Source organism: Oncorhynchus tshawytscha, linkage group LG04 (genome assembly GCF_018296145.1).
Source record: "Oncorhynchus tshawytscha isolate Ot180627B linkage group LG04, Otsh_v2.0, whole genome shotgun sequence".
NCBI classification, from domain to species: Eukaryota; Metazoa; Chordata; class Actinopteri; order Salmoniformes; family Salmonidae; genus Oncorhynchus; species Oncorhynchus tshawytscha.
The window spans coordinates 71,122,014-71,137,904 of record NC_056432.1 but is presented as its reverse complement, the minus strand read 5'-3'; the positions used below and the strand labels follow the sequence as shown (position 1 = coordinate 71,137,904).

Below are 15,891 nucleotides of genomic sequence, written 5' to 3'. Positions count from 1 at the left end.
TAGCCACAAAAAGTATAGCTGAAAACTCTCTAAGCAAGTAGTGTGGCCTGCAATTTATCACAATATACTCTACTTCAGGCAAGCAAAATCTAGACTTCCTTAGATTTCGTGCACCAGCTGTTGTTTACAAATATGCACAGAACCCTGTTCTATCTTGCCGGTGCAGCGTATATCCCGCTACCTGAATATCCATGTCGTCATTCAGCCACGATTCTGTGAAACATAGGATATTACAGTTTTTGATGTCCCGTTGGTAGGATATTCGTGATCGTACCTCATCTAATGTATTGTCCAATGATTGCACGTTGGCGAGTAGTATTGACGGTAACGGCAGCTTCCCCAGTCGCCTTCTCCGGGTCCTGACCAGGCATCCGGCTCTTTGTCCTCTGTTCCTGCGTCGCTTCCTCTTGCAAATAACGGAGATGGCGGTCCTGTGGGGTGTTTGTTGAAGAAAAAAATATTCTAATCCAAAGTGAGTGATCTCGGTCCTGATATCCAGAAGCTCTTTTTTGCTGTAAGATACAGTTGCAGAAACATTCTGTACAAAATAAGTTAGAAATAACACAAAAAAAACAAACACATAATAGCACAATTGGCTGGGTGCCCGTAAAACTGCTGCCATTTCTTCCAGCGCCATTTTATAAACCTCAGCTAATCTTATAGCATTCACAATATACATTGATCATTTCTGAAATTGCTTCTTGGTATATCATTCAATTATTTACACAAAAAGCAAATATGCCCAAAAATCTTAAATCTTATGTTGATAAGAATTGTCTAACTGCTCATATAATAGTATGAGTTGACGTAAAGATGTGGTAGACATTTTAAGCACTTGCTATCAACAAATATCACACTGGGTCTTACACATACAAATAAATTCAATAAAATACTAAACAATATTCTGTTTCAATAGTAATCAAGTAGATTTCAGATGATAAATCTACAACATTATCACAAAAACAATTAGTGCAAATATATAGAATTGTACTGCTTTATTTAACAACCAATGTGTATCCATTATTTGTACACATTCAAAGTTAAAATATATGCTGGATTCAAAACATTGGCTATTTACTGTATATACACAGAATACAATATTCACACATGGAAAAATGGTACCAAAAGTCCAAACACACCTTACATTTCTTAATATCATTCATGCAGCAACACACATCTTACTCAACAAAGTAATGGATGTTTCAGCATTACAGACTCTTGGTGCAGCCATATCAAAATGTCTATTTACAAATCTTAATAAAGAATTCCATGTTTGATTTAAGAACAATACCCTTAAGTCAGAAAACTGTAGAATTTGTATAGATCAGTTGTTCTCGTCATATCAAATATTTCAATAGAAATTGAAAGGCTTATCTTATCTAATCATCCAATCCCATCTCTCCTTGTTGTATTCTTGATGCTATCCTGATGGCTTCTTCGAGTGAAGGTTGTTCACTGAGCTAAGAAACAGAAAGGTTGAAATCACACTGAGAAAACAATATTATTTACGCAAAATTGATGGTCTGATCAGGTGTAAGTAACATAATACAAAATCTCGTAATTAGTGCGAGAGCAAAATACTTTTATTGTATCAAATGTTTTTTTATGCAACAGAATAGAGGGTTCTTAGAACTATTGTCTGTGTGAACTGAAAGTGGGCCTCTGGGAGATAACACTGACAGGAGATTTACAATGTATTTTGGGTGATAAAACCTGAAGAGACCACAATCTGGAGCATGAGTTAATGTTTTGTTCTATATGGAACCAGGGAGAGATGACCCCAGGGCAAGATCTTGGTCTCTACACAAAGATAACTGTTTTTAAGGCAGATACTTAGAATTCACAGCAGACAGTATCTTTTATACAAATCTTTACCTTGTGACCCATCTGTTTTTCGGCATGTAGACTGAAAGGGGTGTATCTTGGCTATAAAATACCTTTGTACTTTTGTCTCGGGGCTCTCAACAAATTTGGCGACCAGCCATCATTATCGTAGAGCACTCAATCGATTCACACACACACACACACACAGTGGGGAGAACAAGTATTTGATACACTGTCGATTTAGCAGGTTTTCCTACTTACAAAGCATGTAGAGGTCTGTCATTTTTATCATAGGTAAACTTCAACTGTGAGAGACGGAATCTAAAACAAAAATCCAGAAAATCACATTGTATGATTTTTAAGTAATTAATTTGCATTTTATTGCATGACATAAGTATGATACATCAGAAAAACAGAACTCAATATTTGGTATAGAAACCTTTGTTTGCAATTACAGAGATCATACGTTTCCTGTAGTTCTTGACCAGGTTTGCACACACTGCAGCAGGGATTTTGGCCCACTCCTCCATACAGACCGTGTCCAGATCCTTCAGGTTTCGGGGCTGTCGCTGGGCAATACGGACTTTCAGCTCCCTCCAAAGATTTTCTATTGGGTTCAGGTCTGGAGACTTGCTAGGCCAATCCAGGACCTTGAGATGCTTCTTACGGAGCCACTCCTTAGTTGCCCTGGCTGTGTGTTTTGGGTCGTTGTCATGCTGGAAGACCCAGCCACGACCCATCTTCAAAGCTCTTACTGAGGAAAGAGGTTGTTGGCCAAGATCTCACGATACATGGCCCCATCCATCCTCCCCTTAATACGGTGCAGTCGTCCTGTCCCCTTTGCAGAAAAACATCCCCAAAGAATGATGTTGTTTCCACCTCCATGCTTCACGGTTGGGATGGTGTTCTCGGGGTTGTACTCATCCTTCTTCCTCCAAACACAGCGAGTGGAGTTTAGACCAAAAAGCTGTGTGTGTCTCATCAGACCACATGACCTTCTCCTATTCCTCCTCTGGATCATCCAGATGGTCATTGGCAAAATTCAGACGGGCCTGGACATGCGCTGGCTTGAGCAGGGGGACCTTGCGTGCGCTGCAGGATTTTAATCCATGACGGCGTAGTGTGTTACTAATGGTTTTCTTTGAGACTGTGGTCCCAGCTCTCTTCAGGTCATTGACTAGGTCCTGCCGTGTAGTTCTGGGCTGATCCCTCACCTTCCTCATGATCATTGATGCCCCACGAGGTGAGATCTTGCATGGAGCCCCAGACCGAGGGTGATTGACTGTCATCTTGAACTTCTTCCATTTTTTAAATAATTGTGCCAACAGTAGTTGCCTTCTCACCAAGCTGCTTGCCCATTGTCCCATCCCAGCCTTGTGCAGGTCTACAATTTTATCCCTGATGTCCTTACACAGCTCTCTGGTCTTGGCCATTGTGGAGAGGTTGGAGTCTGTTTGATTGAGTGTGTGGACAGGTGTCTTTTATACAGGTAATGAGTGTAGAACAGGAGGGCTTCTTAAAGAAAAACTAACAGGTCTGTGAGAGCTGGAATTATTACTGGTTGGTAGGTGATCAAATACTTATGTCATGCAATAAAATGCAAATTAATTACTTTTAAAAAATCATACAATGTGATTTTCTGGATTTTTGTTTTAGATTCCGTCTCACAGTTGAAGTGTACCTATGATAAAAATGACAGACCTCTACATGCTTTGTAAGTAGGAAAACCTGCAAAATCGGCAGTGTATCAAATACTTGTTCTCCCCAATGTACATGTGTGTGTTGTATTGACCTGCTCCCTTATTAATTATTATTATTAAATATTATTCACTTATTAGTGAATAAAGATTTATTTTAAGTATAACTGACTTGTGTGCTAAGTTTGTCTCTCCTCATTTGATAGTAAAGAAATGAACCACCACATTAGATACTTTAGTTTAAAAATGAAGTCTCCTCCCATTGCAGTAAACAAAAGGCGTCAAAGGGAAGCAAACCTACATAGCAGACTGAAGGATGGCGTCTACAAGGATGAGTCAAGACTAACCTTATTTACTTAAAACACCTTGTATTAACATCACAATGGAAGGACTGATGTGATCATTGAAAACAAATAAATACCAACACACTGAATGTTTTTGTTTCTATTTAGCAATGGATTTGTCTGGAATAGACAGGAGAGGTGCAGAGTTTCTAAAACACATGTACCTCAAGACTGAATAGGACCCTTAGTGATGGTCAATACAAAAAGAGGCCTAAATCTCAGATTCACACTGCTGTAGGCCAGCTCAGTGACTACAATATAATGCACTGTACTTCTTTGTAAGGCTGTGAGTTAGGCTAACAAACAGCTGTTTGTTAAAGCTACTGCAGTGTCATTTCAACTCATTATTCTTCTCAGCATCCAATGGGAATATATTGTGTGGCCTGCTTGTATGTTGCAATATGTTGCAATACTTGGTGTTTTGTGTCAGAGGGAGTCCCCTACCTGGACAGCGATCTGTGTGCCGTTTGAGGTGGCTAACAGAGTGACAGGGTGAACCCCCTCCTCTGTCTGCATGCCCTGAAAGGAGGCCAAATCAATGGCCACCTGGGGGGGGGGGTCCAACATGTATTAAGTCCAAAACGCATCACAAATGACAATGATTAGTAAGTCTGAAAAGGGGTTTTGCCCATTAAGTGGAAAGTACAGTTCTATTGGCGTTTGCTGTGGGTGCATTGATAGAAATAGAATCACTAGTCATCATTCTAGTTCTGTCACTGTTAAGGTATCAAACAGAACTAAACACAGGGACACATTTAGGGATTTCAGATCATGGTGGTAAAGTTTTAGTAAAACTCACCTGCTCTTCTGTACCATCTGCTGCTACCATGGTGACTGAATGTGTACCATCTGCATTAAGCATTTCATGGGAAGGAACCGTGAAGGTGGTGCCATCACTGGTTACCATGGTAATTGTGTTTCCCAATGCCTGCATGTCAGCCTGGGAGATACTGACCTGGGAATGAAAAGCATGTAACATTTTATCATACACTAACTTATAACTTACCATTTGCCCTCAATGAAATATTGTATAGCTAAACAAAGCGGTCTTCTGTGGGATGCATTGGAGTTAACATGGGCCAGTATCCCTGTGGAACGCTTTCGACACCTTGTACAGTCCATGCCAGATGAATTGAGGCTGTTCTGAGGGTACGGGGGGTGGGGGTTGAAACTCAATATTAGGAAGGTATTCTTAATGTTGTGTACACTTAATGTATAACATTTGTATGTGACAACTATTTAAGATGCATACTTTCCGTTTTTCCAATCTCACTTCACTCGCGCATAAGAGGGAGGCTTGCAGTACTGGCACATGTGCAGAACAAATACACTGCTGGAACGCCGATTGAACTGTTTGCATGTCCTTATAATTGGAAAGATTGCTCAGAAAACCAGGTGTTTTAATCGCTTAGTTCGATTATGACCATACACTGATTAAGATAAGCGTAGGTAAGGGTTTAAACAACTAATGCCATACTTGGCCCTCTGTCATAATCAGTCTCATATTTAATTATTAGTGTGCATGTAAAACATCCTCAGTGTACGGTGCCATGGGTAAAGAGGTGTGAAGATTTAGGGGGATAAATGGGGTTGTTGAGACATTAATTAAGAGAGGTAACATAGAAATATAATGAATATGCTCATTCTAGTTTAGTATTTGCTAACCTGTTGGGTAGTGAAGTGTGTTCAAACACACATCCTTTAGTGGGGTGCGGGGCCAAAAAAACTAGGTAGAAAATAAAGAGCCTGCACCCGCACAAGCTCCACCACACACCTTTATTCACAAACAACATTTCCATCCTTTAAGCCATTTCTTGTGAATGCCATCTAATTCATTTATTATTATGACAACTACTATTTGGTATCAACATATGTTTTGTCTACCTGACATAAAATGTCTACATGGTTATAATATTCAATCAATAAATAAATACAGTGCATTTGTTAAGTATTCAGACACCTTATTCACCCCCCACTGTTATGTTATATATAGCCTTAATCTAAAATTGATTTATTTTTATTCTCAGCAATCTACACACAATTCCCGATAATGACAAAGCGAAAAACGGGTTTAGAAATGTTTGCACATGTATTAAAAATAACAGAAATACCTTATTTACATAAGTATACAGACCCTTTGCTAGGAGACTCGAAATTGAGCTCAGGTGCATCATGTTTCCATTGATCATCCTTGAGATGTTTCGACAACTTGATTAGAGTCCAACTGTGTAAAATGCAATTGATTGGACATGATTTGGAAAGACACACACCTGTTTTTATAAGGTTCCACAGTTGACAGTGCATGTCAGAGCAAAAACCAAGGCATGAGGTCAAAGAAATTGTCCATAGAGCTCCGAGACAGGATTGTGTCAGTGCACAGATCTAGGGAAGGGTACCAAAACATTTCTGCAGCATTGAAAGTCCCAAAGAACACAGCGTTTTCCATCATTCTTAAATGGATTAAGTTTGGAACCACCAAGACTCTTCCTGAGCAATCAGGGGAGAAGGACCTCAGTCAGGGAGGTGACCAATAACCCGATGGTCACTCTGAAAGAGCTCCAGAGTTCCTCTGTGGAGATGGGAGAACCTTCCAGAAGGACAACCATCTCTGCAGCACCCCACCAATCAGGCCTTTATGGTAAAGTGGTCAGACGGAAGACACTCCTCATTAAAAGGTATAAAACAGCCTACTTGGAGTTTGCCAAAGGGCACATAAAGGACTCTCAGACCATGAGAAAGATTCTCTAGTCTGATGAAATCAAGATTAATTTCTTATACCTGAATGCCAAAAATCACATCTGGAGGAAAACTGGCACCATCCCTATGGTGAAGCATGGTGTTGGCAGCATCATGCTGTGGGGATGTTTTTCAGTGGCATGGACTGGGAGACTCATCAGGATCGAGGCAAAGGTGAACAGAGCAAAGTACAGAGATCCTTGATGAAAACATGCTCCAGGGCTGCCGAGTGGCGCACTGCATCTCAGTGCTAGAGGAGTCATTACAGACCCTGGTTAGTTTCCAGGCTATATCACAACCGGCTATGATTGGGAGTCGCATAGGGTGGCTCTCAATTGGCCCAGCGTCGTCTGGGTTAGGGTTTGGCCGGGGTAGGCTGTCATTGTAAATACGAATTTGTTCTTAACTGACTTACCTAGTTAAATAAAGGAAGGTAAAACAATAAAAAGTTCACCTTCCAACAGGACAACAAACACAGTCCAGACAACTTAGGAGGGGCTTTGGGACAAGTCTTTGAATGTCCCAAAGCTGAATGTCCAGCCAAAGCCCGGACGACTTGAACCCGCTCGATCAAACATCTCTGGGGAGACCTGAAAATAGCTGTGCAGCAACCACCTCATCCAACCTGACAGAGCTTGAGAGGATCTGCAGAGAAGAGAGAAACTCCCCAAATACAGGTGTGCGAAGCTTGTAGCATCATACATATGACTCGAGGCTGTAAACGCTGCCAAAGGTGCTTCAACAAAGTACTGAGTCTGAATACTTATGTAAACGTATATTTCAGTTTTCTAAAAATGAGTATTTGCTTTGTCATTATGGGGTATTGTGTGTAATTTTAATGAAAATAAAAAAACTATAATCCATTTTAGAATAAGGCTGTAATGTAACAAAATGTGGAAAAATTGAAGGGATCTGAACACTTTCTGTATTTCACCTTTATTTAACCAGTTGAGAATAAGTTCTCATTTACAACTGCGACCTGGCCAAGATAAAGCAAAGCAGTGCGACAAAAACAGAGTTACACATGGGATAAACAAACGTACAGTCAATAACAATAGAAAAATCAATGTACAGTGTGTGCAAATGAAGTAAGATTAGGGAGGTAAGGCAAAAAAATAGGCCATAGTGGCGAAATAATTACAATTTAGCATTAACACTGGAGTGATAGATGTGCAGATGATGATGTGCAAGTAGAGATACTGGGGTGCAAAAGAGCAAACAAATAAATAATGGGGATGAGGTAGTTGGGTGTGCTTTACAGAAGGGCTGTGTACAGGTACAGTGATCGGTAAGCTGCTCTGACAGCTGATGCTTAAAGTTAGAGAGGGAGATATAAGACTCCAGATTCAGTGATTTTTGCAATTCGTTCCAGTCATTGGCAGCAGAGACCTGGAAGGAAAGGTGGCCAAAGTAGGTGTTGGCTTTGGGGATGACCAGTGAAATATACCTGCTGGAGTGCGTGCTACGGGTGGGTTTTGCTATGGTGACCAGTGAGCTGAGATAAGGCGGGGCTTTACCTGGCAAAGACTTATAGATGACCTGGAGCCAGTGGGTGTAGTAGTAAGGGCCAGCCAATGAGAGCATACAGGTCGCAGTTGTGGGTAGTACAGTTGAAGTCGTAACTTTACATACACTTAGGTTGGAGTCATTAAAACTCATTTTTCAACCACTCCACAAAATTCTTGTGAACAAACTATAGTTTTGGCAAGTCGGCTAGGACATCTACTTTGTGCATGACACAAGTAATTTTTCCAACAACTGTTTACAGACAGATTATTTCACATATAATTCAGAGTATCACAATTCCAGTGGGTCAGAAGTTTACATACACAAAGTAGACCTTGCCTTTAAACAGCTTGGAAAATTCCAGAAAAATATGTCATGGCTTTAGAAGCTTCTGATGGGCTAATTGACATCATTTGAGTCAATTGGAGGTGTACCTGTGGATGCATTTCAAGGCCTACCTTCACACTCAGTACCTCTTTGCTTGACATCATGGGAAAATCAAAATAAATCAGCCAGGACCTTAGATAAAAAAAATTGTAGACGTCCACAAGTCTGGTTCATCCTTGGATGAAATGCCTGAAGGTACCGCGTTCGTCTGTACAAACAATAGTACGCAAGTATAAACACCATGGGGTCATACCGCTCAGGAAGGAGACGCATGCTGTCTCCTAGAGATGAACGTACTTTGGTGTGAAAAGTGAAAATCAATCCCAGAACAGCAGCAAAGGACGTTGTGAAGATGGAGAAAACAGGTACAAAAGTATCTATATCCACAGTAAAACGAGTCCTATATCGACATTACCGGAAAGGTCGCTCAGCAAGGAAGAAGCCACTGCTCCAAAACCACCATAACAAAGCCAGACTAAGGTTTGCAAGTGCACATGGGGACAAAGACCGTACTTTTTTGGAGAAATGTCTTCTGGTCTGATGAAACAAAAATACAACTGTTTGGCCATAATGACCACCGTTATGCTTGGAGGAAAAAGGGAGAGGCTTGCAAGCAGAAGAACACCATCCTAACCGTAAATTCAGGAGGTGGCAGCATCATGTTGTTGGGGTGCTTTGCTGCAGGAGGGACTGGTGCACTTCACAAAATAGATGGCATCATGAGGATATATTGAAGCCAAATCTCAAGACATCAGTCAGGAAGTTAAAGCTTGGTCGCAAATGGGTCTTCCAAATAGACAATGACCCCAAGTATTCTTCCAAATTTGTGGCAAAATGGCTTAAGGACAACAAAGTCAAGGTATTGGAGTCGCCATCAAAAAGCCCTGACCTCAATCCTATAGAAAATTTGTGGGCAGAACTGAAAAAGCATATGCGAGCAAGGAGGCCTACAAACCTGACTCAGTTACACTAGCTCTGTCACGAGGAATGGGCCAAAATTCACCAAACTTATTGTGGGAAGCTTGTGGAAGGCTACCTGAAACGTTTGACCCAAGTTAAACAATTTCAAGGCAATGCTACCAAAAACTAATTGAGTGTATGTAAACTTCTGACCCACTGGGAATGTGATGAAAGAAATAAAAGCTGAAATAAATCATTCCCTCTACTATTATTCTGACATTTCACATTCTTAAAATAAAGTGGTGATCCTAACAGACCTAAGAGAGGGAATTTTTTGCTAGAATTAAAATGGCAGGAATTGTGAAAAACTGAGTTTAAATGTATTTGGCTATGGTATGTAAACTTCTGACTTCAACTGTATATGGGGCTTTGGTGACAAAACGAATGGCACTGTGATAGCAAATTGGATGCAGTCTGAGTAGATCGTTGGAGGCTATTTTGTAAATGACGTCATCAAGGATCGTTAGGATTGTCTGTTTTACGAGGGTATGTTTGACAGCATGTGTGAAGGAGGCTTTGTTGCGAAATAGGAAGCTGATTCTAGATGCTTAATATGTCTGGAAGGAGAGTTTACAGTCTAACCAAACACCTAGATATTTGTAGTTGTCCACATATTCTAAGTCAGAACCATCCAGAGTAGTGATGCTAGACGGGTGGGCGGGTGCAGGCAGAAATTGGTTGAAGAGCATGCAATTAGTTTTACTAGCATTTAAAAGCAGTTGGAAGCCGCGGAAGTAGTGTTGTATGGCATTGAAGCTCGTTTGGAGGTTCGTTAACACAGTGTCCATAGAAGGGCCAGATGTATACAGAATGCTGTGTATATACACCCACACACATCATATATAAAAATCGCCTTTCAACTTACATGTATAGACTGCTCTAATTGATGCTTGTCCTATGGCTATAAATACGGGTGTGGTACACTTCAGGTGAAATTATTAAATTAATGTGCAGACACCATTTCTTTTAAACTAACCTGTTGGGTTCCATCTGGGTGTGTTATGAGCTGCACATGCTGCTGACCAATGGCCTCAGTCATCTGTTCCGAACAGGACTCCTCCTCCTCCTCCTCAACCTGGGCAAAATTCACTGAGGGATCATCGATGGCCTCTGAAACACATGGAATAACAACAATGACATTTCTCAATAATTGTCTCGTGACTCAAGTCATTACTCTGGTTGCAGTCCTGATAAGGGCATAACAGCAGTCAGTGATTCACCGTGAGTCAACCTTTAAACCCTGAGGTATACGTCAGACTTTAGAGGTAATCTACAGGTAACTGCCAAAATAAAGCAAACGCTTGAGCAAATTAGGAGTACAAAGTATATTGAAAGCAGGTTCTTCCACACAGGTGTGGTTCCTGAGTTAATTAAGCAATTCAAAAACATCCCATCATTTTTAGGGTAATGTATAAAATGCCCATTTACCTATTATTTTGGCTACCATGGCTAGAAGAAGAGATCTCAGTTTATCTGAAAGAGGGATCTACAAGGAGCATAGGGGGTTTAAAGAGTGTGTGTCTCAGCCACCAGATCTCAACTCAATTGAACACTTATGGGAGATTCTGGAGTGGGCCTGAGACAGCGTTTTCCATCACCTTCAACTAAAAACAAAATTATGGAATTTCTCATGGAAGAAAGGTGTCACATCCATCAAATAGAGTTCCAGACACTTGTATGCCAATGCGCATTGAAGCGGTTCTGGCGGCCCAACGTCCTATTACGACACTATGTTGGCCTTTGTTTTGGCAGTTACCTGTATGTTTATGGTTATTAGGTCACCACTAGTTACACCTTCGTACACATAGGTTGGGTTCTTTTTTTTCCTCCTCCCCAAAAAACAGAGGAGGAAAGACAAATAAGATGAAGTCATCCATTGATGACTAATACATCTGTGTAAGGTGGTGTTGACTTCCAAGCCTGACCTGTAGGGGGTTCATAGTAGGCCTCCTGCTCTTCCTCAATGGGCTCTGTGACATTATGCGCTGTGCGTTTGTGCATGGCCAGGGTAGAGATCTGCTTGTAGGTCTTCCCACAGTGGTTGCAGTTGTAGGGCTTGCATGGTGTGTGGACAACGTGGTGTTTGTAAAGGCTGGAGTACTCTGTGAACCGCTTGTCACAGCCTGGAACTGTGCAAACGTAAGGCTTCTCTCCTGTAAATATATCCCATTCATGAATCACACTGTAAAAGGCCACACTACAAAAGGACTGAATGCTGTTGTGTGACTTTTAACAAAGAGAAACAGAAGGACTACATACCTGTGTGGATCCTCACGTGGTTCTTATAGTTGGTGGCACTGGCAAAGGCTCGCCCACAGCCAGGCTCTGCACAGTAGTAAGGCCTCTCCCCTGTGTGTGTGCGAATGTGCACCTTCCTGATGTTAGAGGTAGTAAACGATCTCCCGCACCCCTCAAACGGGCACATGAATGGCTTCTCTCCTACAGTACAGAGGGGATGATGAGCTTGTTCAAGACCTCTTCAAGTTCATGGATGAGATCATTTATAAACAGCATGATCAAATGACTTCTAATCCAAATCCGAGGGCAAAAATAAAAACTACTTGTACACTGTAGATTGCATATGTAGGGATAAGACTAGGTATAAGTCTGACTCTGGACAAGTTTTGTACCTGTGTGGGTTCTGATGTGCTTTTGGAGGTCACCTGACGTCTTGAACGACTTTGCACAGTGCACTTCCTGGCAGCGATAAGGCTTCTCACCAGTATGTGTCCTGATGTGACTTTTCAGGCCATACCCTTTTGGGGGAAAAAAACACATTTTGCTGAGTTGGAAACACGTGCTGTATATTTAATGGATCACAGTCACACCGACCGACATTGTTCAGATAATGAGTGAGAAATTGTTAAAACTGAGGAAACTGATATCTCCTTAGCCATTTCAACAAGGTTGCTATGACATATGCCTAGAGCACCTCGGCTTCATGACCTTTGCATTAGTCTGAAGGTCGTTTATTACCTGTAGCAAACTTCTTTCCACACCCCAGGTGATCACACAGATATGGCCGGTCACCTGTGTGGTACCTCTCATGTACCTGCAGAGGGCAGAAAAGAGCAAATCACAAGATAAACAGATGTCATTTGGACCAATTGAATCTGACTCATTCTACATTCAAGAACCCAAGTCATTTTCAGGGAGTGAGTGTGCTTTACCTTCAGATGGTGTGCTGTTGTGTAGAGTTTCCCACAGCCCTCATAGTCACAGCGGAAAGATTTCTCTGTAGGCTGCTCCCTAGAACTACGACCACTCTGCCTTTGAAGTACAATCTGAAAGAAATATGTATCCTATGTAAGCTGCTGGTAAATATGATATGACATAGATAAACATGAGAAGTATAGTACCTGCATCTGCACACCACAATCTTGCTCAGCTCTCATCAGTACGGAGTTGACATCATCAGCCTCCACCTGAGAAAACAAAAGGGGGAAATAACCAGTGACCATTTTACCTCAAACAGATAAGGTATTTGAACATTCCATATAATGCTGAGTTGATGAGCTGTTAAGATACAATGTCAAAAACAAACTACCTTAGCGGTGTATTGTTCCAGCACATTGATGGTCTCTTGGTCCAGCACGTTGATGGTCTCTTGGTCGAGGGTTCCATCAGCGTTCAGGTCTGACACTGTTCCATCTGCCTGGATGGCCAGGATGGTGTTGGTCTGAGGCATCTGTACTGTGTGCTGGATGTAAGCTGTGGTGCCATCCTCCAGCTGAACAGCCTGCAGGGTATTCTGGTCATAGGTATCTGTGAGGGAGTTTCAGTTAAGTTTAATACCCTATAGCAAAAAGTTGTTTTATTTAATTTACCCATCCAAATTTCTGATGAAAAAAATTAAACACGGGGTAAAAACACATTTACAAAAGGTTTACAACAATCTTAAAAATACGCAGAAATCACTGCCATTTCCTAATTGCCATTTTATTTTAAGTTTGCTTAATATTTCAGTTTATGTGACAAAACAAGCAATGTAGAGAATCATTGTACCATCTAAATCTCTGAAAAATATTTTCAATAACCAAAACTATTATATTTTCAGCATGTGTACAAAACCGAAAGTAAAAGATGCAAAAACTAAATTTAAGATCGGGAAGCATAGAAATAGCGCACATAGAACAGATTGACCACTTAGACTTGCTTTCAATGAGAATGACATTTCTATGTGAATTTGGTCAGGTCGCCCAAAAGGTTACATGTCACAGCTTTAAGATTGAGACAAACCTTTTGGAGTGTGGATGTAAGCTGTTGTGCCATCTTCCAGCTGCACAGCCTGACCATCCTCAAGTCTCAGACCATCTCCTCCAATTACATCACACAAAGGGGATCCTGTCCACCTGTTGGCCTCCTCTGGATAAGTAAAAATTGGGAAATATTGATAACTATATGAATTTTCCCATTACAATACAGTTTAATCTTAAAGTGAATAGTGTCAGGAATAAGCCAAATATGAATAAGCAAAATAAGCAATGATTCATTATAACACAGCAATAATTAACATTGCTAAGAGGAAAACAGACCTGCTCTTGGCATTGATACATGTTGGACATATGCAGTAGATCCATCCTCCAGCTGAATGACCTGTCCATCCATGAACTTGCCATCTGAAATGGAGACTGCACTCTTCAATCAGACTGCTCTCATCAAATAATGGACTAAATCATGCTAATAATCAATAGAAAGAATAAATCTGTCATGACTTGGCCAAGCAAGGTTATCAACTCTTTTTACATGGTCAGACCGTTTGGGGGTACTTTATGGGGCAGTGTTCACTGTTAGTCAAGCCAATACCTTTATGGCCACTCTCCATTACTGTATGTTTGGAGATGATTGACATTTGAGTTACCTTTAGGGTTGTGCTGTATGTAAGCTGTAGAGCCATCTGCAAGAGTCACAGCCTGCAAACTCACAGTGTCCATGTCCATCTGATCGCCATCTATTGAACAAAAATGACACAAGAAAAAAAAAACTGGCTCCAGATGTACAACAGCATGTGTAAGTAACTTTTTCCTTTGCTGGAAACTTCGACAGAATCCCCACCAATAAATGGAAAGTGAACTTACCTGAAACAGCCTCTGCCAAACAGAGAGTGACCTGCTGAGTGTCTCCACCTGCATTTTGGAACTCTGCAATGCCCTGGGAGTCCCGGTTAATCTGAGCCAAAAGCATTGTTGCTCTGTCCAGACGAACACACACACACACATTATATTCACTGTATGTGTGGCTGCAGTCAGTCACTGCAGTAGCCTGAGGCACAATGGTCATTTATGGATGCGACAAGACCCACGTTATACAATTAGGTAGCAATGTATGTTGCATTACTAGATCTGATATGTACACAAATAAAAATCAAACTTCCAGCTGACATGTTGTACAACAGCAGATAGATTCAACAGTTCATGTTGTTGCCAAGTTGGATGGAACTTGATAGGAAAGTCAACAGTGCAGCTTCAGCTAGCTATGTCAGACAACGTTACCGTATCAAATATGAATGTGACTGGTATGGGATATTTGTTACCTGTACCTAGGTAGCTATAGGGAACGAACTAAATTTGACAGAAACGTTAACCGAGAACAGTTTATGTTCGATTAACGTTAACTAACCGACAATCTATAATTTATTTAACGTTAGCTAGCTAGTTTGTCATTTATGTATCTACTAGCTAACAATGTGGAGAAAATGAAAGTTATTTAGCTAAAGAAACAGTCAATGGGGAAATCGAGTTTACAGATTAGCCTCTTAAGCGAACTGCTAACGTTAACTCGTTAGTAGTGTGAAGAGCGCGGACAAATAATTTGCTAGTGCTAATTAGCATGTGGGCTAGCGAATAATACACTTTTTTTTAGACAATACATGATTTAAACTATGGTTTAATTGAGTATATTTCTCATAGCAAACGCCGAGCACAGCTATCCCCTTCCGTCTCCCAAACTGGATACGGCTGTAGAAAGGCACACTGGGTAAAACCACATTTATACGAACCTCTAAAATTTCCAACAATCCCTTCGGTTCGACCACCATGCATCAGGGCAGGAAATGTTCTCCTGTGCGCGCACCCTTGAACATGTACAAAGATAGCATTTGCCCCGACATGATCTGTATGATTGGCAAATATTTCAGTTGCGCAAGCTACTAGTAATCTCATTGGTTCAAAGTCCTTTCATTCATTGGTTGATGACCTCCCCTTTTCACTTATTTTTCTCATTCTGCTTTTGGGGTGTTCCATACGCCATTCTGGATCACAATTACGACCGCTTGACTTTGCTCAAAAATTCCAGCGGTTTCCAATAAATTATTTCACTTCACCTGTTATTATACTTCATATTAGTGCTGTTCGTTCAGCACAACAAATATAGAATCCTAAAAAACGTTTCCGAAGTTGGACACAGCCATTTTGGAACCGCAAAGCCTCATGGTAGCC

General features: G+C 41.0%; 1 protein-coding gene across 3 annotated transcripts; it reads right to left on the bottom strand.

Moving 5' to 3' along the window:
* Positions 1–980: 980 nt before the first annotated feature.
* LOC112249315 (zinc finger protein 143) lies at positions 981–15,815 on the bottom strand. 3 transcript variants are annotated; one of them, XM_024419150.2, is made up of 16 exons: positions 15,453–15,815; positions 14,533–14,645; positions 14,316–14,405; positions 13,990–14,085; positions 13,694–13,819; positions 13,002–13,219; positions 12,814–12,879; positions 12,625–12,738; positions 12,431–12,506; positions 12,085–12,210; positions 11,714–11,893; positions 11,380–11,607; positions 10,431–10,564; positions 4,665–4,820; positions 4,310–4,411; positions 981–1,460 (listed from the first exon to the last, which is right to left on the bottom strand). In XM_024419150.2, the coding sequence occupies exons 2-16, from the start codon at positions 14,636–14,638 to the stop codon at positions 1,380–1,382; spliced, it is 1,899 nt and encodes a 632-aa protein (XP_024274918.2). In that variant the 5' UTR covers positions 14,639–14,645; positions 15,453–15,815; the 3' UTR covers positions 981–1,379. The 3 variants fall into 3 exon arrangements, with proteins under 3 accessions (XP_024274918.2, XP_024274916.2, XP_024274917.2); XM_024419148.2 differs by lacking the exon at positions 15,453–15,815 and having other exon boundaries at positions 14,533–15,422; XM_024419149.2 differs by lacking the exon at positions 15,453–15,815 and having other exon boundaries at positions 13,990–14,073; positions 14,533–15,422.
* Between the last annotated feature and the right edge of the window lie 76 nt (positions 15,816–15,891).